This window comes from Canis lupus, chromosome 12, assembly GCF_003254725.2.
Source record: "Canis lupus dingo isolate Sandy chromosome 12, ASM325472v2, whole genome shotgun sequence".
NCBI classification, from domain to species: domain Eukaryota; kingdom Metazoa; phylum Chordata; class Mammalia; order Carnivora; family Canidae; genus Canis; species Canis lupus.
The window spans coordinates 11,855,781-11,877,765 of NC_064254.1; the positions used below are offsets into that span (position 1 = coordinate 11,855,781).

The following is a 21,985-nucleotide window of genomic DNA, read 5'->3' on the forward strand; positions in this document are numbered from 1 at the left end:
ACCCCCTCCTCTGCTCCTGTCACCCCCCATCCCATCCCTTCTCCTCTGCCTCCTTCCATACCTCTTCTCACCTGTTCCCACTACCCTCACTGGGCTCCTTTCCCTCTCCTTACCTGCGCTCCCAGGTTCCCACGGACACCTGGTTCACACCTTGCAGAATTACACATCAACACATCAACCCACACACCATGATGAGTTCCCTCCCTCCTTCTCTTGCTGTCTCTCCCTCTCTGTCTCCCCAACCCCCAACACACACGATTGGCCCACCCTGTCTGACAGATAATCATAAATCCACAAGCCCCTTCACATACCCAAAGGGTCCTGAGGGGGCAGTAATGGGGCAGCCAAGTTCTTCGTGGCCTGTCATCCAACCAGACTAAGCTGAGTGCAGTCCTGAGAGACAGAGAGTGAGGACGGTGGACAGGAAGAGGCAGGGAACCCCTACTTATCCTCTTGCTACCACTCTTCCTTTTCCCACCTCGCTTGTTCCTTCTAGCCTTGCCCACCTCTAAACTGGTTGGAGCACCCAAATTCTTCTCATTAAGGTATAGAATCCACCATCACAGGGCTGGAAGGCCCATCAGAGATGACAAGTTCAACTGCTCAAGGCTCCCTCCCTACTAGCTCAATTGCTTCTTCCCTCTTGTTTCCACCTTTATTCCAGAACCCCCCACCGTCTACCTCTCCCTTTATTTTGCCCTCTGAATTCCTGATGGCCCATATGCCAGATTGGCAGAAGGTGGGCAGAGGCCTATTTGACATCCCCACAGCTCTAATGCTCTGAAGTTGGGTGGATTGGAGGAAAGAGTCAGCTGAGTCACTTGAAGAAAGACAGGAGAAGAGTGACAGTGTCCCTCTGCATGAAGACCTCTTCTCCACATGTCCCTCACGGCATACCATGACCTGTTGAAGGCTGTCTCTATGCCTTTACTATCCCACACTGCTTCCTGTATCAGGACGGCTAAACACGGGAGCCTTGGGGAGCTATCCCCATCCCAAGGAAAGACAGGCTTGTGGAGTTTCCGCCCCATCCACAGATGCCTTAGTCACTTTCCTCCGCCCCGTCTCCCCTCCACCCAACCTGGTCCCCCAGCCCAGCCTGAGTAACTGCCTTCCAGTTGAGACTCTCCAGGGTCATGGTGAGGGCAGAGCATTGTGCTTGTATGAAGTGTGGGGGGAAGGAAGAGAAGAGAAGATCTTGGTTCCCATTCTGTACAGGGTTCACAGCAATCTCACAAAGTGGCCCCCTGCCTATGCACGTGCACATCACAGACAGACGCAAAAAACGAGTATAAACACAAGCAGACGGATGGACAGGCATGGACACAGAGACACACAGACACAGAAAAACACACAAAGACATATACATGCTCACAGAAGGACATATGTGCAGATACACACTCAGACACATACATGTGCACATGCTTAAATTTCCCTGGATGACATCAGCTGGCCTCCCCAACCCTCACAGTTAGGACCCTCTCCTTGACATTCAATTCCTACCTGTGCCAGTGCAACCAGAGCCAGCCTCCTTCCTTCTTGCTGCTCCTGAGCCGAGAGAAAGGTGTGGTCAGAGCTCTCTCAGCACACGCCCACCCCAACCTGCTGCTCCCCATCATTCTTCTTGCCTCCTGTGAGACCTACCCCTTCCCAGTTGTCTCCAAGTCCTCCTCCCCTCTAGTTCAGTCTGTCTCTCTCCCTTGGAGTGGCCGCAGGGCTGCAGTCCCTCTAAAATCTTTGTGCTGGGTCCATCGCTTTACGTTCACCCCATGGCTCACATCCTGGCTTCTGAACACCACGGCTGTCAGCGGGTTGGACTCACCCCTGAGAACGGTGTGTGCCTCACACACCTGCATCCTCCTCACTTAGCACCATCCCCAAGGGGCTGCTGTGTATCTTGATTTCTTGAGTATCCCATCTCCTACGATTGATCAGTGGGTCTCCATCACTCTGGTGTGGGTTTCCCATGGGTTACGCCTTGGTCAGCAGGTCTCCCCTTTTAGTAAGCCTCAGATGCACAGCTCTATGGGCATTTGGTGGCACCTCTGCATGGGAATGTGTGGGTGCCGGGGGCCTTGGATCAAGTCATTCAGATGGGTCCTTCTTGGCCCAGGAGTCCTCTACACAAACATGGGTCCTAGATTAGTATGTTCCCTCCCCCCACCGCACCCCTGGGCGTGGGGCAGAGGGGAGGGGCGTTTAGCAAGTTTTTTCCACCTTAGTTAGCATATCTCTCCCTGTCCCCATAGCCTGTTCACACAGCATTTTCCTCTCCTTTTTTCAACATGTGCGTCCTGTTGCTGGTTTTCACATCCCCGGTTTGTAGTTTGTATCTCCCTTCCCATGGATAGTATTTCTGTCTTCTCCCTTGACCTCCACCTGGGTATTTACACAGCGCTTCCCCCAGTAACCCCTGGAGCATCTGCCCAGTGGGCCCAGGGAAGGAGGCCTGCCTGGAGAATGGCGCTCCCCTCCTCCCTATGGACGAGAGGGTCCAGGGTCGTCGCCTGCCCCACTCATGGCCCCTCCCCACTCCCCCAGGTAGATGGCCCCCCCAGGGCAGGCCCTGCGGACACCCCTCCCTCCGGCTGGCGGATGCAGTGCCTAGCGGCCGCTCTTAAGGACGAAACCAACATGAGTGGGGGAGGGGAGCAGGCCGACATACTGCCGGCCAACTACGTGGTCAAGGACCGCTGGAAGGTGGTGAGTGACCCGGCGGGGGTGGGGACGGGTTGGGGGTGGGGAGAGGCCTGGAGACCTGTTCAAACAGCTGCCCCAACTCCTCTACCCGAAGAGGGAGGTGCCCCTGAGCTCATCTGCATACTGCTGGCGGTCACTATTCTGGCGTACACTTGTGGACAATCGCCTTCTCCCAGCGCCCCCTCTCATCCCTTTCCCTGCTGGGTCACGTTGCTCGGGCCCAGCCTGAAACAACTCCTGGTTGGACGTCGGGGCAGGAGCTGCAGAGCTCCGTGGGGGAGGCGGGCGGCGTGGGGGAGGGGGCTCTTTCCCCTCTGGACCTTGGAGAAGGGCAGTGAGTGTGCATGTGTCCCTCCGCTTCCGCAGAGGACAGAAAGGCCTGGCTTCGGGGAAAGAGGCCCTGCGGGCTGCTCCCACCGCAGCCGCACTCCATCTTCTCCTTCCACCCTCCTCCCCTCACTGGTTCCTGCGGCAGGTGCAACACGCCGAGACTCCATGTCCCAGCGTGCCTTGCTCCTCCAGCCCAGGACTTCAGGCTGTTCGGCCTGCTGGGAGTTGTAGTCTGAGCCTCATCGGGGTTTGGGCCTGGATGGGTGGAGGACCTATGAGGGGTTGGGGGAAAAGGCAGTGTCTGGGGAGCGGGTCCTATTGTAAATCAATCCTTGTCTCCCTCCCCTAACCCCCCTCCCCACCTCTCCTTCCGTCGCTAGCGCTCTGGGTGGCCTCTTATCATTGTGTGGGCAGGATGGTGTAGGGCTGATTGCAGGGTGATGGTGTGTGAGCCTGTGGGTCTGCACCGCGGAGTGGGGAGCCTGGAGGGAAGGAGGGAGAGCAGCACAGGTCTACACTGAGCGTCTGTGTCGGGGTGTGTGGGAGTTGAGGGGGGAAGCTCAGCTCACCTGGGCTGCAGTGTTGAGAGTGGGGCTGGGTGCTATCTGGTCTCCATGGCAACAACCACTCTTTCTGCCAATTTGAGAGGACCAGGGATGGGGCCAAAGCGTTGTCTGAGATGTCTCTGGGATTGGGGGAGGTGGTGGTACCTCAGAGAGCTGAGGGAAGGGGCCATCTAAATCCCAGAGGAACTCCTGAGAGGGAGAGCAACAGGTCAGAAATTGGAGGAGGAGGAACCAGGGCCATAATCAAGGGAATAAGAGTCTGGCAAAATGAGTGTTCCTCCAAGAACCCTCTGGGTCTCCTGTCATGAGAGCTTGGTTTCTGACAGATTGGAGGCAGAAGGTCTTTTGCACTGAAGAGGTGAGAAAAAGATGGTGTTCACATCATACTGAGTTTGAGTCAGAACTTTTCGCTGCTTTTTGAGGGAGCAGGTGGAAGATGAGAGAGAAATGGCAGGGGGTCATCGGGGGAAGGGGCGATTGTGCAGTCTTCACTAGGCTGATCTCCGTCCCTGGCTCCTGGAGAGGTTGAGAGAGGGGGCTGCTGGATGCCTCCCCTCAGCCATCTCCCCATGAGGGGTGGGACAGAGACTTGAGGCAGAGCTCGGAAACCAAGAACAAATTGCCCAAAGAGAAAATGAGCTGGCTGGGGAGGAAGGGAGGGGCAGTGGTACCAGGTGGAGTATTTACAAATATGAATGTTTTACTTTTCTTGAGGGGTGCTTCTCAGGATCAGAAGAGCAAATGATACTACTAAGTAAAACAGCATTTGTTTGGAGCACTTGCTGTGGCCAGACTGTGCAAAATGTCTTGTGTGTGTTACCTCCCCAAACAATGGAGTAGATGTTATTACCCCCTTTTCACAGGTGTGGAAACAGGTACAGAGACTAGCTAGCCTGCCAAGTTCTCACGACTGCTGGGTCAGTGGTCCCTAAGCCATACTGCTTCCCAAGATGGAGATGAAGGAGTCTCTGTGACTAGTTCTAGAACAACTCTTTCATTTTACAGAGGAGGAAATGTGGAGGCAAAGACTTTAAGAAACTAACTCCAGGGACGCCTGGGTGGCTCAGCGGTTGAGCATCTGCCTTTGGCTCAGGGCGTGATCCTGGGGTCCAGATAGAGTTGAGTCCAGCATCGGGCTCCCTGCGGGGAGCCTGCTTCTTCCCCTGCCTGTGTTTCTGCGTCTCTCTCTCTCTCTCTCTCTCTGTGTGTGTGTGTGTGTGTCTCATGTATAAATAACTAAATCTTAAAAAAAAAAAAAAAAGAAAGAAACTAACTCCAGGTGACCCAGAGCTGAGCCAGGAAACCAGGTTTCCCTTTTCCTAAGTGAATGCTGGTCCTCTTGTGTCAGATTAGCCCTCCAGTTTAGGTAGTTCCTTTGACAGGGGAGGGGGTCGTGAAAAAAATAGGAGGGGAGGAATAGGGTCAAAGGGAAGAGAAACAGCCTCTGTCTGGAAGTGAAGATGGTAGAGAAATACCATTGGCCACCCTCGGAAATTGGGGAGCAGGTATGGGAAATGTCTTGGCTGCCAGGAGCACTCCTTACACCTCTGATGAGGATTTTGGAGGCTGGCAGATCTAAGCTTGACTCTCAAGCACTCACACTTTTTTTTTTTTTAAGATTTTATTTATTTATTCATGAGAGACACAGAAAGAGAGGCAGAGACACAGGCAGAGGGAAAAGCAAGCTCCATGGACGTGGGACTGGATCCCGAGTCCCCAGGAACACGCCCTGGGCCAAAGGCAGGCACGAAACTGCTGAGCCACCCAGGTGTCCCTTTTTTTTAAGATTTTATTTATTTATTCATAAGAGACAGAGAGAAGCAGAGACCTAGGCAGCGGGAGAAGCAGGCTCCCTGCGGGGAGCCGGATGTGGGACTCGATCCCAGGATCCTGAGATAATGACCTGAGCCAAAGGCAGATGCTCAACCGCTGAGCCACCCACGTGCCCCAAACTCCAGACTTTTAAGCCCTGTGCTATCACCATTTCTTGTGATATCACAGTTAAGAGTGTGAGTTCTGCATGGGATTGCCCGGGTTTAAATGAAACCTGACTTTGCCGCTTACTAGTGGTGTGACCTGGGGCAGAGAATGGAACTCTCTGTGCCATAGTTTTCCTTCTGTGTAAAATGGTGACTCTTATGACCTTCTGCCCTTGTGTTGTCAAGAACCTTAGGGAAGGAGCTGAGATGATGTCTTTGAGTCTAGATCACAGAACCTGAGATGTGATTGTTGGTCCCTCCTCCTCCCCCTTTCCTTCCATGCTCACCTATAACAAGCCATAAAGGATTCTAGAAGATACTAGAATCTCCCCTGAGTTTAAAGTTCTCCAGAGGGAGATATGCCACTGCCTTCCTTGAGTCTGCATCTATCCCCTCCTGACTCTGAGATTCTTCTAGGAGTATGACTTTTGTCTCAAGGAGAGAGAGACTCTGGTTTCAGACTGTTCTTCCTCCTTTCCCTGTCTCCTTCCTGGGCACCAGAGCCTTCCAGATGCAGCCAGACTTCCACTTCTCTTCTAAATCCTCCCTTCATCCTCCTGTCTCTTCCTGGAGTGGTTTCAACTGTAACCTGCTGGGAACTCCCAGTCCTGGGCTCTGCCCTGCCCCCCTTCCACCCTCACCCCCTGCTTCAGCCACCATTAAAGATTTAATGGGATCAGAGCACTGGATAAATGCTAAGGGGAGGGCTTGGAGACACGGGAGGCTCAGAGTCAGTTTACAGGCTGGCTGATGAGAGCGGCCTCTGCCCAATCACTAGCAAGCCCAGCTGTGCTGGTGAGTTAACAAGCCAACAGGAGGCGAGTGAGCATTCTGGAAGATGTTCAGAGAGGACAGGCCACCCATGAGGTGAGTTGTACATCTTTTTTTTTTTTTTTTTTTAAGATTTCATTTATTTATTCATGAAAGACACACAGAGAGAGGCAGAGACACAGGCAGAGAGAGAAGCAGGCTCCATGCAGGGAGCCTGACATGGGACTCGATCCTGGGTCTCTAGGATCAGGCCCTGGGCTGACAGCGGTGCTAAACCGCTGAGCCACCCGGGCTGCCCTGTACATCTTTTTTTAATCAAATGAATCCCAACTTAGAACCCAGCACCTTCTCCTTGTCCCTCATCATTGCCAGTAGCACACAGCCTCTCCAGGAACCCTGGTGCCTCTAACTTGAAATTATTATTATTTTTGTAAAGATTTTATTTATTTATTCATAGAGACAGAGAGAAAGGCAGAGACACAGGCAGAGAGAGAAGCAGGCATCATATAGAGAGCCTGACGTGGGACTCAATCCAGGGTCCCTAGGATCACGCACTGGGCTGCAGGCAGTGGCGGTAAACCACTGCGCCACCAGGGCTGCCCTAACTTGAAATTATTTTAATCCCTCCCCGTAACTCAGCTTTGACTATCTGCCCTTGCCAACTCTTCCTCCGACACAACTCTCCCCTCTGCCTTTTCTCACTGCCTGTCCTGGGATGCTGGAGGAGGAGGGCCTAGAGGGTCAGGTCTGTACTGCCTTGCCCCCTGGGGGGATAGATGGACTGTCCAAACTGCCATTTCCACCATGGTCTCGCAGTGGCCCCTGCCCCCAGGGGAGGCTCATCCTGGTTTGGGGCATCTGACCAGGGCTCTAGGGAGTGCTGTGAGCTTTAGCAGCAGGCCTAGGCAGTGAATACCCTTTGCTGAGTCTCCTCCCCAAATATGCACCCCTCCCCCAGTACTCTCTCCATTTGACACCTGTCAGGATACTGCTAACCCGAGGAAGGGCCAGCTTCTCTGGAGGATCCACTCTGAAGCTGAAAGGTTCTAGAAATTAGTTTTCCTTATGGATGGTGGTTGTTCAATGTAGTCGTGGGAGGGAGGGTGGGGGGCAGTGTGGTATTTCTTGTCCTTCCAGGGAAGAAAAGTTTCAATATGGCCCATGGTCTCTTCAGATCCTACACGGGCTCGTCTCCATGTCTGTATGGAGTCAGAGGTCTCATACCCTCTCCCACCTTGCACTCTGACATCTAACCATGCGTGTGTGTGCATGTGTGTGCGCGCGCGTGAAACCCACTAGGGCTTGGCACTAGGAGAGGAAGTAGGAGCATTGGTGGTTGGGGCAAGGAAGGGAGACAGGGAGTCCTCCCCTTCAAGGCTAGCCTTAGCCCCCCCCACCCAGGAAGGGTATGACCCAGCAATGGATGGGATGAGGAGCTGCTGAGTCTGACCCCTGTGTTTCCTATCCCCCTCTTCCATCTTGTAGCTGAAAAAGATCGGGGGCGGAGGCTTTGGTGAGATCTATGAGGCCATGGACCTGCTGACCAGGGAGAACGTGGCCCTCAAGGTGGAGTCAGCCCAGCAGCCCAAGCAGGTCCTCAAGATGGAGGTGGCTGTGCTCAAAAAGCTGCAAGGTGCGGGCCAAGGGCAGGAGGATGCGAGGGGAGAGGTGATGGTTGGAGTCAGGGGCTGTGAGAGAACAGATGGGGATGGTGAGATGGGGCCAGAGTCTAAGGGCGGTGATGGGAGAGGGCCAAAGGGACGTGGTGGGAGAAGTCATCATGCAACCAGGAATCAGGAGTGCACTGGAGATGCCTTAAGATTGGAAGTGAGGGAGAAGGAGTGGGAGTTGGGAGACCCCCTGTCTGTGCCCCACAGGGAAAAGCCACGTGTGCAGGTTCATTGGCTGTGGCCGGAATGAGAAGTTTAATTACGTAGTGATGCAGCTCCAGGTGAGTCCCTGTGGGATCCTCCCTCCACTCTCCCCCAAAAGCTGGGGTCGTGACCACTGGGGTGGGGAGCGGGCACAAAGCTTTGGGGATGAGGCTGGGCCCAGTGTCACAGTGGTGCAGGGTGGAGGGGGCAGGGCAGCTGAGTCTAGCCTGGCCCCGCCACCACCCCCAGGGCCGGAACCTGGCCGACCTGCGCCGCAGCCAGCCGCGAGGCACCTTCACCCTGAGTACCACGCTGCGGCTGGGCAAGCAGATCTTGGAGTCCATTGAGGCCATCCACTCCGTGGGCTTCCTGCACCGGGACATCAAACCGGTGAGGGTGGCGCTACATGACCCCCCCCCCCCCCCCCCCCCCCCCCCCCCCCCGCCCAGGTCCCACAGTTTCTCCTCCAGAGCAGTGGTTGGGGCAAGAATAGTCTCTTCTAATACCTGTCCCTTCCTCCTGCTCTCTGCCCGGAGCCCCTTCTCCTCCTCTCCTTGGCCTGCCAAGAACACACGCCCCTGCCTGGCCCTCTGTTCCTCTCTTCTCTCTTAACCCTTCCCTGATTAGTCCTTGAACTTTGAAAGGTGCAGGGGTTGGAGAATTGAGTGAAAGGGACCAAAGGGCTGGGCTTAGTAAGAAATTCCAAGTAGCCGATTCTGTGGCATCTTGGATCTTGGTGTTGTAAAAACCTCCAATTTAAGTAAGGGGTAAAAAAAAAAAAAAAAAAAAAAAAAAAAAAAAAAAAAAAATAAGTAAGGGGTAAAAACTGAGGTCCAGAAAGATTGGTTGAATGGCCCAAGGTCACATGGCAAGAACAACGCAGGTCTTCTGCTGCTTTAGAGCAAGACAGTGACACTAAGCCACACTACCCTGCTGGGGAGCCTCAAGGATTGAGGGCTGGACACACACACCTCAGTTCAACCCCCAGCTGGGTCATCACTTGCTGTGTGATCTTGGAGAACCCCTGGAAGCTCTTTGACCCTCGGCCTCCTCATCTCTAAAATCTCTCAAGTTCTCATCTCACTGTGATAGAGGGCGATCCCACCTGCTTCTTGGATGCGATGCCATGACCTTCGATAGTACATGATGGTGTTTACTCCTAAACACATGTCTGGGGGCCCCATGAGGTGGGCCATTTGGGTCTGGAACCCCACGGTCACAGCTCCTATCTTCCCCAGTCAAACTTTGCCATGGGCAGGCTGCCTTCTACCTACAGAAAGTGCTACATGTTGGACTTCGGGCTGGCCCGGCAGTATACCAACACCACAGGGGACGTTCGGCCTGTGAGTACCGCCGCTCACGGGAACCTCTGGCCTCCTTGCTTGACTCCCTGACCTGGAAACCCTCCACCAACTTCTCCTTGCAGCTGCCTAGACAGGCCCCGCCTGGGTTCAGTATGAGCAGCACCCAGCTCAGTCTATACTTGGCCTGTCCCCTGGCTCCCTGAGCTCTTGGTGGATGTCATATCCACACCGTGTGACCTGGCTGCCTACCCCAGTTGGGAATGGATAAGGGACCGTGAACAGGGGCAGGAGGCAGGTGTACAGCTGGGCTTGGTGTGGCAGGCCTGCTGCTGATCGGGCCAACGTGGGGGCTGGATTGGAGGCAGTCAGCGTTAAAGTAGGTGGAGTTAGGCTCAGTAAGCAGGGTTGAGATGTGGTCCAAGTCAGGGGCAGTGGGTGAGGGTCCTGCTGTGTTCTCTTTTCACAGCCCCGGAATGTGGCTGGGTTTCGAGGGACTGTTCGTTATGCCTCAGTCAATGCCCACAAGAACCGGGTGAGTGGCAGAGCTGGGCCTGAGGATGCAGGGGCATTGGGGCCCGGGTCGGAGGCAGAGTGTGCAGCAGAGGAAGAGGGTAGGGCAGGCACGGGGTGGGGTGGGGAGAGAAGTATGGGGGAGGAGCTGGAAGCTGCCCCACCAGAGACCAGGGCTGAGGAGGGTTCTGCTGCCATCTCCCCATGACTTCCCCTTCTTCCTTGTTTTTTGGGATTCCCTCCTCTCTGTTTGTACCATTAGTCTGTGTGGGCTGACAAGGCACAGACAGAAGTTTTAACACTGGGATTCTACGTGTCTTGGAGGGTCAGGGATAGAGCCGTGGTTTCAGGGAGACTCAGGTCTGCCCAGGGGGATTTGGGTGTTAGGTGCCCCCTCCTCAGTCCCAGGGAAGGGCCTGATAGCTGTGGATGACTCCCCTCACCCCCCTACCCCCAGGAGATGGGCCGCCACGATGACCTGTGGTCCCTCTTCTACATGCTGGTGGAGTTTGCAGTGGGCCAGCTGCCTTGGAGGAAGATCAAGGACAAGGTGAGCCCTGTGCAGCTGGGTCTGAGGAGGCGGAGGGGGAGTGGGGGCACTGGGGCTCCATCACCCCGTGCCGTCTTGCCTCCAGGAGCAGGTAGGGATGATCAAGGAGAAGTATGAGCATCGGATGCTGCTGAAGCACATGCCTTCCGAGTTCCACCTCTTCCTGGACCACATCGCCAGCCTTGACTACTTCACCAAGCCTGATTACCAGGTGGGAGCTGCCACCTGGCCTCTGTATCCCTGGACACCTCTCTGGGGGTGACCTGTCCCCAGCAGCACCCATACTGCCGAGGCCCCACTCCCCTGCCAGCTTAGCCTGTGCATCTCTCCCTGGTCCTCAAACTGCATGAAACTGTTTTGTGCTCCTGTAAATGGCATTCATAGCTAAGATTTATCAACAGCTGACCCTGTTCTCAGTGCTTCTCATGCATTCACTCACTTAAACTTCAAAACAAGTCCTTGGTGATAATGTGTGTCCCTTATGTTATTATCCCAACACTTAACAGTTAATAAAGCCAAAGCTTTCATGTATTTTACACCAAAACTCTGTGTTGTCCCCAATTCATAGATGAGGAAACTAAAGCCTGATAGCATGGCTGGGAACAGGGGTGGGCTCGGGCACATCTTCTGACTCCCAAGTCCAGTGCTTTTTCCAGGGTGCCACCATCACATCCCTAGGGGACTCACCGAGCCTGACAGGAGAAGGGGGATACATCAGCAATGTTCTGCCCAGGACCCACTATGTGTCAGGCACAAATCTCCATGCCACAGGGAACACAGCAACAGGCACACGGTGGGCCCCCAGTGAAATGGGGCCTGCCAGCAGAAAAAACCCACCCTGCATTCTGGAGAGAGCTAAGTCAGAAGCGGAGTGGGCTGGGGGCCTCTCATGGCCTACAGGTGCCCACCACGTCCTGAGCCTAGAGCCCTGGCTGTTGGCAGAGATGGCTCACTTGGACAACAGAAGGTCCTGCCTCCCCCTCCCCCAGTTATCCTCCTGGGGTTCCCCAGCCCAGACAGCTGCTAAGCGAGCACAGGAGAGCACAGGGTGTGCTGACTGCTAGGAATGTAGAGCGGCAGATCGGGGAGTGTGTGGGTGGGGGAATCAGGGAAGGTGTCCTAGAGGAGAGGACTGGTGGTTAAGGCAGTGCAGGTAGAGGAAGCAGCTCGTGCAGAAGCATGACCCCAGGTGGTGGCTCTGGGAAACTACTGGAGCTTTCGGGCTGCTGAGGCTCCCCCTGAGATGGTGGGAATGGCAGATCAGGCCAGGGATGGGGAGCAGGGGACAGATCTCATAGGGCTTGTGTCCAGCCAGGGGGGGCTCAAACCAAGATGGTAATTTGCATGCTGATTTGCATATCGTGTGCATGTTTTCATTTAAAATCAATGTGCCCTTCTCCTTCCAGTGCTCCCTCTTGGCCCATCCCTGTCCTGGAAGGTCCCTCTCTTCCCCCTGCAGTCCCGGCCACTGCCCCCTCCTCCTGGCTAGCCCCAGGGTCACCTCTCTGTCCTCCCGCCACCCCCACCCCTGCAGTTGATCATGTCGGTGTTTGAGAACAGCATGAAGGAGCGGGGCATCGCTGAGAATGAGGCTTTTGACTGGGAGAAGGCAGGCACCGATGCCCTCCTGTCGACAAGCACCTCCACTCCACCCCAGCAGAACACCCGGCAGACGGCAGCCATGTTTGGGTGAGTCTTGGGAGGGACGATGGCCTGGAGGGGGGCGAGGTGACCCCTGCCTTGTACTGTCACCTCAAAAGCCAGCCCTCTCCTTCTCTTTCTACCTGGACACACCTGGCTGTCTTTCCTATTCTTGGTGCTCAACAGTGGGGTTCTCGAACCCCAGGCAGTGGTGCCACATCTCCACCTTCAATCTGGGGACAGAGTGGTCATCCTCCTTTGGATTTTTGACCTTACTGGGGAGTGGGGAGCCCTGAGTGAAATGACCTGAGCCCCACAGTTTGTTTCTGTTGCTCACAGGTATTCATTTAGTGGACATGTCTTGAGCCCTGGCACCAGGGCCTGTGGGTGTCAGAGAAAAAACTTGCAGCCCCTGCCTTCAGAGTGCTCTCAGTTGGGTCTGGGATACTTGTCATGGACAGGTGTCAGTGATACCAGAACCATGTGACACGCACAAAGACAGAGGCACCAGGGAGGGGCCAGAGTGAGGAAGGGCCCCACCCCCACCCCCGGGGGGGGGGGGGGAAGAGCCAGGGGGAGACATGGGCAGGGGCTCCAGGAAAGAGACTCAGCACATCGAGGTGCATGGACCACTCAAGGAATTCCAAAGTGCTTCTTCTCTTTAGACCCACTCCTGGCCTAAATGAGGTCAGCCAGTGAACTACCATGGAAATCTGGCAGCGCCTGCAAAGTAATGGGTCTCCTGGAGTGAGAGGGTGAAGTGGTGCTGAGCTCATGCTGGGCAGCCACCTTTGTAGTCCTTTGCAGGCCTGAGAGGGCCTGGGGATGCCCCCATCCCGGCCGAGGCCCCTCCTGTGCCCACTCCCAGGGGTGGCAGTGATCTGCAGGGCCTGTGCTGGTAGGAGAGAGCACCCCTGCCAGCCTTGCCCACGGCCCCTCCCGGCCTCTCCAGGGTGGTCAACGTGACGCCGGTGCCCGGGGACCTGCTCCGGGAGAACACCGAGGACGTGCTGCAGGGCGAGCACCTGAGTGACCAGGAGAACGCACCCCCCATCTTGCCTGGGCGGCCCCCTGAGGGGCTGGGTCCCGGCCCCCACCTGGCCCCCCATCCTGGGGGTCCCGAGGCTGAAGTCTGGGAGGAGACGGATGTCAACCGGAACAAACTCCGAATCAACATCAGCAAAGTAACTGCAGCCAGAGAGAAGGACGTGGGTGGCCTCCCCCTGCTCCCACCCTGGTTCCCGGCCCGTGGCCCCCGTCCCACCCCTCATGTGTGCCCACTCCCTAGCCACCCTGCATCCGCGGCCTCGCCCCCTGCCAGGATCACCGGCGTCGACCTCCCTACATCTCCTTCACCCTGGGAAAACCACCCTATCGGCCCTGGTTCATGGGACTCCCCTCTCCTGCAGACCCCTTGTGTGGTGGAAGAGGAGCAGAGCCGAGGTGTGGGGGTCCCTAGCTCTCCGGTGCGCGCCCCTCCGGACTCACCAACAACCCCAGTCCGTTCTCTTCGCTACCGGAGGGTCAACAGTCCTGAGTCCTGAGAGGCTCTCCACAGCCGATGGGCGGGTGGAGCTGCATGAGAGGAGGTAGGTGTGCGGCCAGGAGTCACCCAAGGGCGCCCTGGTCCCTTCAGCCTTCACGCAGCTGGTCTCGGTCAGTGGGAAAGATCGGACATGAGGGGGAGATGGGCGGGGACCCTGGGAGTGTTCAGGCGGCTCCATGTGGGCCTGGGGTCAGACTTGGTTAGTGAGTGACTGAGGCATGGGAGGGCCTGGGGAGGGATGGGGGTGGGGGTCCACGGGCCAGGAACCAGAGTAGGAGCATCTTGTGCCATGGAGGGATGTGAGGTGGAGGCAGGCTGCAGGAGGGGTAGGCCCTGGGAAGAGGTGAGGGACGAGTTGCTCGGTGGGTGTGCTTCTAGAACCTCACCCTGGAGACTAATTACAGATGCCTCAAAGCAGCTGACTAAGCATCCTTCAACTTTGAGGGAGGGGCCTGGGAGGAGAGCCCAGGGAGTGCTCTGCTCCAAGAGGGAGGGAATCAAGTTTTTGGGGTCAGGGCTCAGGGGTCTGAATATCACAGGAGGGCCTGGTTGGTGGGACAGAGAATTTAGAACCAAAAGGAACCTACAGAATGGAGGGAGGTGAGGGTGGCCCATGGCCATCAGAGACCAGAGTCTGAACCCACCTGAGATCCGGTGGGTGGGACAACTTTGGGTAGGAAGGGCCTCTGAGAGATGTCCCCATTCTCTTTTGGCTCTGGATGGGGCTTCACCACTCAGCAGGGCTGCTGTCTCCTTTGCACCACTAAAGGGGTCTTTTCCCAAGGCCCAGCTCAGGAGGATGGGGGTCCTCTTTCCCAACCACTCAGCGTGCCTTCTCAGCCGTGCCTCACCCACAGCTCCTCCTCTGGATCCTCCTCCCAGCTGCACCCTGCCTCTGGGATGGGACACAGTGCCCCTTTGGTGTGTGGCAATGCTCAAGACAGGAGAAACTTGTGCCAGTCCCCGCAGCCACCACAGTCCCTGCACCCATATGGGCTCTGTGCTCAGGTGGCCAACAGCCCTCACACATGCACTCACACTCATGCAGGTTGGCCTCCCTGGGACTGAAGACCGAGTTTGTGTCCATGGTAGCCCAGAGGGTTCAGGAAACAAGCAGAGCTGAGGAACAGCAGTGTGGAAGGGATGTCAGTGAAGAAGAGAGGTGGGAATGCCCTGAACAGACAGTCCTAAAGAGCAAATTGGTTTGACTCCGAGCAAACCCTTGTTTCAGGGATGGATGGGCTGAAGAGAGATTTTTCTGGAAGGGAAGGTTCAGGATCTTGTAGACAGGGCAGAGGGTTTGGTTTGGGTGGGCTCTGGGGCTCTTGGGAGCAGGAAAAGGCATGAAGCAGATGAGATTGGCTGCCTACATTCCCCCCATTTCTCCAACCTCCCCCCAACCCTCGCCCCTCTCTTCCATTGGCACACTCTCTCCTTTATGTCTGTCAAAACAAACCACGCTCTGAGGAAAAATAGCCACATCAGCCATTTACATGGGAGACCCTGGGTGGCCTCCCTCAGGAATGTATGTATTTTAAGCCTTATTAAATCAATAAAAAGCTTGTGGAGAGGGAGGAGATAGGTCCCGCAGACCAGGATGGGAGGATGTTGAAAAAGCCCCACAGTGGCTCTGAGCTGTACCCCTTTCTCTCCCAGGCTTGAGGCTGGGGGAGAATAAAAGCCAGCCCTCTGCCCACAGCCTGAGTGTGAGCGTGTGCACAACCCCAAGGGAGCTAAACCTCCATGGTTCCCAGTGGGGACACCCTGGTATTTGTGTAGCTTCCTACAACCAGCAAAACTTTGACCTTGGGGCAAGTACCTACCCTACCTCAAGATGAGAATCTCTGGAAGTAATCTGAGGTTCACAGCACAGTGTCAGGTGATAGCAAGAGATGCCCCAAGGTAGGGTCACTGCCCCAGAGTGAAAAGTCAGATGGGGCCCAGTCCTTGCCTGACAGAGCTCTTGGCCTCCTGGGAGGCAGATATGTAAACACACGTGCTCTGCTCTGGGCTGAGAGGGGTACACAGACAGCGCTGGGAAGGCAAACTAGCCCACCAAGCAGAATGGGGAAACTCCCCATAGGAGGTGACAGCTGAGCCAGGTGAGGCAGCAAAGAGGGGAAAGTCCAGCCGTGTGGAGACAGTGGCGTACATAACCGCACAGAAGTGTGAGCACACAGGCAGTTTGGGGAAAAGCCAGTGAATCTGAGATGGGTCTGGTTAGGAGCATGGTGAACCTGGGCCTTAGCCTGGCCACCTCAGTGCCAGACTAAGGAATATGGACTTTCCTTGGGACTGGGAGCCACTGGACTTTGTTGGGGGTGGTGAAACCAGCCAGGCAGGCCTGGAGGGTGGTGGTAGAAGAAGCTAGAAAAACCAACTACCAACTCAAGGGCCAGGTGGGTGTGTGTGCCCTGATGGCAGCAGGAGGGAGCCTCGGATGGAGTGTGAGCACTGGACTGGGAGCATGAAGTTGGCTTTAGGGAGATTAAGAGTTTCCAGGGTGGTCCAGAAGAGAGCGTTCTTCGGGCACAGGAACCAGGTTTTCTTTTCTGCATGTTTGTATTTCTGGAATGCAGTAAACATTCATTTACGTGTGTTGAGTGAATGTATGAATGAACGAATGAATGAATGAATGAACGAATGGGATCTTTAGGGAGAGTGAGGTGGGGGGAGAGGGACGGTAACCCAGGAAGTAAGCAGGCCTGGCCCAGGGTGGGAGACATGCTGTGGTCAGTAGTTTCCAGGCCTTACCCGGCCGCCTACTTGGGCTCCTTGGAGATTCAGAGGGGCCGGGCACTGAGCCTCACTTGGGCTGGCTTCGCAGGTCACGAATGGATCTGCCCGGCTCTCCGTCCCGCCAGGCCTGCTCCTCACAGCCGGCCCAGATGCTGTCAGTGGACACGGGTCACCCGGACCGGCAGGCCAGCGGCCGCATGGACGTGTCAGCCTCCGTGGAACAGGAGGCCCTTAGCAACGCCTTCCGCTCGGTGCCGCTGGCCGAGGAGGAGGACTTTGACAGCAAGGAGTGGGTTATCATTGACAAGGAGACAGAGCTCAAGGACTTCCCCCCGGGCGCCGAGCCCAGCACGTCGGGCACCACGGACGAGGAGCCCGAGGAGCTGCGGCCACTGCCGGAGGAGGGCGAGGAGCGGCGGAGGCCGGGGGCAGAGGCTGCCGTCAGGCCCCGGGGCCGAGGCATGCAGACGCTGGCTGAGGAGGACCCTCGCCTGACTCCCTTCCAGCCCCTCCCACCCCAGCTGAGCCAGGCGGAAGGCCGGTCAGAGATGTCACAGCCCCCCACGCCTGGCAGCCCTTCCCACTCGCCCCTGCACTCTGGACCCCGCCCTCGTCGGAGAGAGTCGGATCCCACCGGCCCGCAGAGACAGGTAAGGCTGGGCTTGCACCCCATTCCCTACCCCTGGATGCCCGTAGCTTTTGCCTGGAGTGCTCCCCACGTACTCCCTGTGTGCTCCACAAGGGCTACTGACGAAGCACCCAACAGTTGTAGGCTGTGATGAAAGTAGACAGGTGTAAGGGTACAAAACCATACTTGGGGGACAGTCGAAGCTTCCCAGGGGAAGCGCCCTCCACGTTCTGAGTTGAGTCTTGCATTATGAGCAGTGCAGTCAGGTGACAAAGCAGGAGAAAGGCCTCCCAGGCCAAGGGGACCGTGTGCTGATTACATGTTGCAAAGCAGGGGAGGTTGCCAAGGAGGTCTCTGGCCCCATCCCAGAGGGCCTTGGGGTGAAGCTAAAAGATTAGGGTTTGATTCTGAAGGCTCGGTAAACCACCCAAGGCTTTTAAAGAGGGGTGTGAGGTGATCACATTGGTACTCTTAACTGATCCCTCTGGCTGCTGTATGAAAACGGATGAAAGGGCACAGAACTACGAGCAGGAAGGCCACGCGGCAGGCGCCTGCAGGAGAGTGCCCTGATGGCTTGGACCAAGGCAGGGGGCTCTGGATGCGGGGCAGGGTGGACAGGAGCAAGAGGTGTCCGGGAAAGGGTGGAGGCTGTGAGCAGGGGGTTCTCGGCCGATGACAGCAGTGCCGTCACTGAGCACTTTTGATGGGCTGTGGAGAGACAAGGAGGTGATGCTGGAGGGCTCCAGGGCTGTGCCGCGTTCCACTCAGTCACCGCACGTTAGGTGGCTCTGCAAAATGCCAGGGGGCAGGGGCAGGGGCAGTTCTGCTGCGTGCTCGGATTGGGAAGCCTAGCCTGGGAGCATGCGGGTGCCTCCAAGAAGGGCAGCTCCATGCAGGGCTGTGTTCAGGCCCCACCTCCTCGTCTCTTGGAGAGAGCCTCTGAGCTGAGGTCCTTGGGGGTGTGCATCCTAGCTGTGCCCTGGACTCTGGAAAATTGAGGGCTCAGAAAGTGGGAACTCTGAGCCCCCAACCGGAGAGGTCCTAGCCAACCTGAGCTGGAGGCTCAGCCAGGGCAGGGTGTGGGGCCAGCAGACTGACCGTGTTGGGGACATTCTTCCCACCGGGGCAGCACATCTGCCCGGCTCCCCTCTGATTTTTTCCTGCACTCATTCATTTGCTCAGTAGCTAGTCCTTCTACACTTCCTGAGCTTCTAGCCTCTGCTGGGCACCAGACGCCTCAAAGGTCATGTGGTCCCACCAGAAATGCAGAGTTGCAGAGGGAGACTGACCATTGGTGGCACAGGGTAGAGAGACAACCCAAAATCCAAGTCAGGAGGCTGAGGCTCTGGACCTGGGCTTTCTGCTGGTCACCTTCTGGTGACTGCGGGCCACTTGGGTCTCAGAGAGGGAGCTGAGCTATCTGGGAGGTTTTCCTTACCTTCAGATTCCTTCCAGGTCCTGGAAAATGTCCTTCCGCTGGGGGAGTCCCACCAAGGAGGTAGGGAGAGAGAGTTGGGGAGGTGGGCATGATCCTCTTGGAGAGTCTCAGTGTTTTGGGGTCAGGTTCTGCTTGTGCCGAGGGCAGGTGATGAGCTATATGTATCTGGAGGGGGTGTTAGGTGTTTGCAGGCCTTGGTTCCCCCACAGCCCTAGCAGCGAAGTTGGTTAGCATTCTTCAGCTGTGTGTGTGTGTTGCCGTGTCTGCTTAGCTCAGGAGTGCACTTCGGGGCAGGTTGTGCACACAGTAGCATGTCTACTGGGCATGCAGTAGGTCTGCGGGAGCACAGAGAACCCCAGAAGCTGGGATGGCAAAGCTGGAGGGCTGATAATAATCAGAGCAATGATCCCAGTGACAGCGACCAGAGCTGCACTGCTCTCAGCACCTCACGTATTTCACGCGTGTCTTCCTTAAAACAGTAACATAAATAAAGCAACCCCCCACCCCGTCCCTTAAAAGATAAGGAAACTGAGGCTGGGAAGAGCTAATCCTTTAGCCCAGGGTCACCAGGGTTCAAGAGGTAAAGCCAGGTGAGTGCTGTCTGAGGCCTGTGTGGTTAGGAGAGGAGCAAACACAGGCCAGAGAGAGCCTGAGTACAATGTATGTGGGCCGTGCACACGTGTGTGTGCACCCACTGGCTGAGCCATGTCAGCAGGTGTGCCTTGGGCACAGCAGTGTGCACAGTGGCCTCTGCGTGTGTATGTGCGTGCACATGTGTGTGTGCATGTGTATGTGTGTGTGTGAGCACATGGGGGGGTGACACATTTTACCAAATATCTCAGTACAGCACGGTATAGGTGAAGCAGAGACCCTCCTTGTCAAGGGCAGAGGAAGACGGAGAGTGGACTGGCTCACTTGTTCCTTCTTTCTTTGATCTGGAGGGAGTCCTGATCCAGCCTGTGTGGGGGCTCCGAAACCCGGCCGCACATGGAATCAGTTTGTGGACTCCCCACCCTGCCACCTGCCTGTGGGGAATTCCCTCCTAGATCTAGCTTGCCCTGCTCAGCGTCTGATGTGTCAGCTTCCTCCTAACAGTGATCCTTAAAGATATGAGCACCCACAATGCTGTCACCTGCCCACCGTGGGGAGCAGGGACAGGGATAATGTGGAACCAGGCGCAATTTTAGAGCATTTATTGTTCCTTGGTGTGAATGCCGTGATACTTTAAACTTTTTCTTTACATACACCTCACTTTCTTCTCCAAGGAATTTAAGGTGCAAATTTGAAGTGGCTAGAAATCTAAGGCAGAGGGGAAAACAGCAGAGTGTGTGATTTGGGGGAAGGATGTTTGCCATCCTTTGCCGGTTGTCTCTGGCTGATAACACAGCAGGTCAGCATTCTCTGAGTACATGGACCTTTGCTTGGCAGCCGCTAGAGCATTTCTCTGCCATGTGCCCGGCAGCGTGCTGGGGCCTGGGAGGCCAGAGATGAACAAGGCTTCATGGTCCTGCCCCTTTTGGAGCTCATACTCTAGAGAAGTGGGGCGGGGATGCCAAGGTGTGGACATGGATGTTTATTGCCAAGGGCCATAAGGTAGATAACGGAGAACTCTTCTTTGCTAGAATAGGGAGCCTGCCCGGGAAGCTGGGTGATCTCGCTAAGGTAGTACTTCAGCTGGGCGTGGAAGGTGATTGAAGGGGCAGGAGCATGCTGGGATTAGGTCCCCCTGGAAGGTGATCAAACTCTGGCTGGGGTGTTAAACTCAAGCTACACACATGTGCTGTGAGAGGAGCTGTGTGCAGCTACTGAGACGCCTGTCTTTTGGATGGAGGGCCTTATACCCCTAATCCTCAGGGCAGCTGGGAGCAGCTCAGAAGGATCCTAGACTTGGCCAAAGAGAAGCAGAAGGGAAAGCAGGGTGGGGGCAAAGACACTCCCATCAGAATGTTCTCTCTCCTCCTCTCTCTGGTGGAGGTTCCACGTTGGATTCCTCTGCCCCCATCTGACATCTACAAGGAGGACACTGGAGCTGAGTGTCCTGGGCCTGCTCCTCCTTCAGCTCTCTGGCAGCTGGCCCAGCCCATCCTCAGGCCCCACCAAAAGCTATTTAAACTAGTTTCAGTCACAGGAAGAGCTAGGGGTCAAGGTGGAAAAGGTCTGGTGACACCCAAGCCAGCATTTCCATCCCCACAGGCCTGGGACACACAGGCCCACGTTCCCTTTTCCCCTCCAAGGGTAGGAGTGCAGGAGGGCACTGAGCTGTGGCTCAGCCAGCAGCTGGGGAAGAGACAGGGCAAAAGCCACTTTGGAGAAATGGTGGCAGTCTGCCCCTCCTCCTACCAGTGCCCTGTTCCTCTCCTCACTCTGAAGAGTGACTTAAAGAATAATCAGAAAGCTCACATAACACAGCGTTTACTCCACCGCCGTCCAAAGGGCTGTGCGCGTCCTAACGCCTAAGCCGAGTGACGACAGCCTTAGGAAGTGGGAAGCATCGCCATCCGCATCTTACAGGGGAGGAAGCTGAGGCGCGAGGAGTGAAGTCACTTGCTTGAGGTCCCACCCAGGTCGGAAGTGGGGCGATGCGAACAGGAGAAGCTGGGCTCCAGAGGCCTGTCCGAGACCTCGCCACCCCGCCGGCTGCCGTGGGGGCAGAGGGCGCGCAGGGAGTGAGGAGTACGGAGAACAGCTGGGGGGACGGGTGGCAGGAGCAGCTGCAGAAGGGCCTCCCTGAGGGGCGGATTCCTCCGCCGCAGGAAACTCCGGCCGGGCCGGGCCGGGCTCGGGCAGCAAGGCTGCGCGGGGAGCTGAGTGGCCGAGGTCTCTGCAAGGAGGCCGCGGCGTGCGGAGGGCCGGCGAGGAGGAGGAGCGGCGGGAAGGGAGCTGGCGGCCCGCGCCGAGGTGCTGGGGCGGTCGGGGCGGTGCGCGCACCCCTCGGGCCCGGCCGGGACGCCAGCGCCGCAGGGGCTGTGAGCGGTGGGTGGCCCCCGAGACGGAGCTGTCGAGTCTGTGCCTGACGCCTCTTTTCCCTCCACTCTCTTGGTCTCTTTCAGTTGGAGGAGGACAGACTCTCGGGGCACTCCCTCCCGCGGTACAGCCCTCTGCGACGACTGGCGTCCTCCGTGTTCTCCTCCTCCACGCTGGAGACCGAGCATTACCCTCACCCCGGCGGCGGCGGCTCCTCCGGTTCGCTCATTCAGCGCAGCCGCTCGGCGGAGAGCAGCCCCGTGCGGGCGCCCCACCGGCGCCACGCGCCCCTGGCCGCCGGCAACCACAGACTCGTGCCCTCGGTGCTCCGCATCTCGCGGTCCCAGCTGCAGCAGGTGTGGGCCCGCTTCACCCACAAGACCTAGGCTGGGCTCCCCCCCCTCCTGGAGGGGGCAGGTGGGGGGGGCGGGGCGCAGGCAGAGAC

The 21,985-nt window shown here is 56.7% G+C and overlaps 1 protein-coding gene and 1 long non-coding RNA gene across 2 annotated transcripts in view; one reads left to right on the forward strand and one right to left on the reverse strand.

Annotated features, from left to right (window-relative positions):
• The window catches only part of TTBK1 (tau tubulin kinase 1), a 42,475-nt gene that overhangs the window by 701 nt on the left and 19,789 nt on the right, over positions 1-21,985 (forward strand). The window contains 13 exon segments of the mRNA XM_025418846.3: positions 2,542-2,703; positions 7,832-7,979; positions 8,224-8,297; positions 8,470-8,610; positions 9,459-9,563; positions 9,991-10,056; positions 10,492-10,584; positions 10,670-10,795; positions 12,119-12,273; positions 13,178-13,409; positions 13,635-13,766; positions 13,768-13,814; positions 16,599-17,160. Of these exon segments, the coding sequence (XP_025274631.3) occupies positions 2,596-2,703; positions 7,832-7,979; positions 8,224-8,297; positions 8,470-8,610; positions 9,459-9,563; positions 9,991-10,056; positions 10,492-10,584; positions 10,670-10,795; positions 12,119-12,273; positions 13,178-13,409; positions 13,635-13,766; positions 13,768-13,814; positions 16,599-17,160 (1,989 nt within the window). The 5' untranslated portion in view covers positions 2,542-2,595.
• On the reverse strand, positions 309-3,149 carry LOC118350390 (uncharacterized). Its single transcript, XR_004804056.2, has 3 exons — positions 2,759-3,149; positions 1,504-1,548; positions 309-393 (listed from the first exon to the last, which is right to left on the reverse strand). It is a non-coding gene; the product is annotated as an uncharacterized LOC118350390 (long non-coding RNA).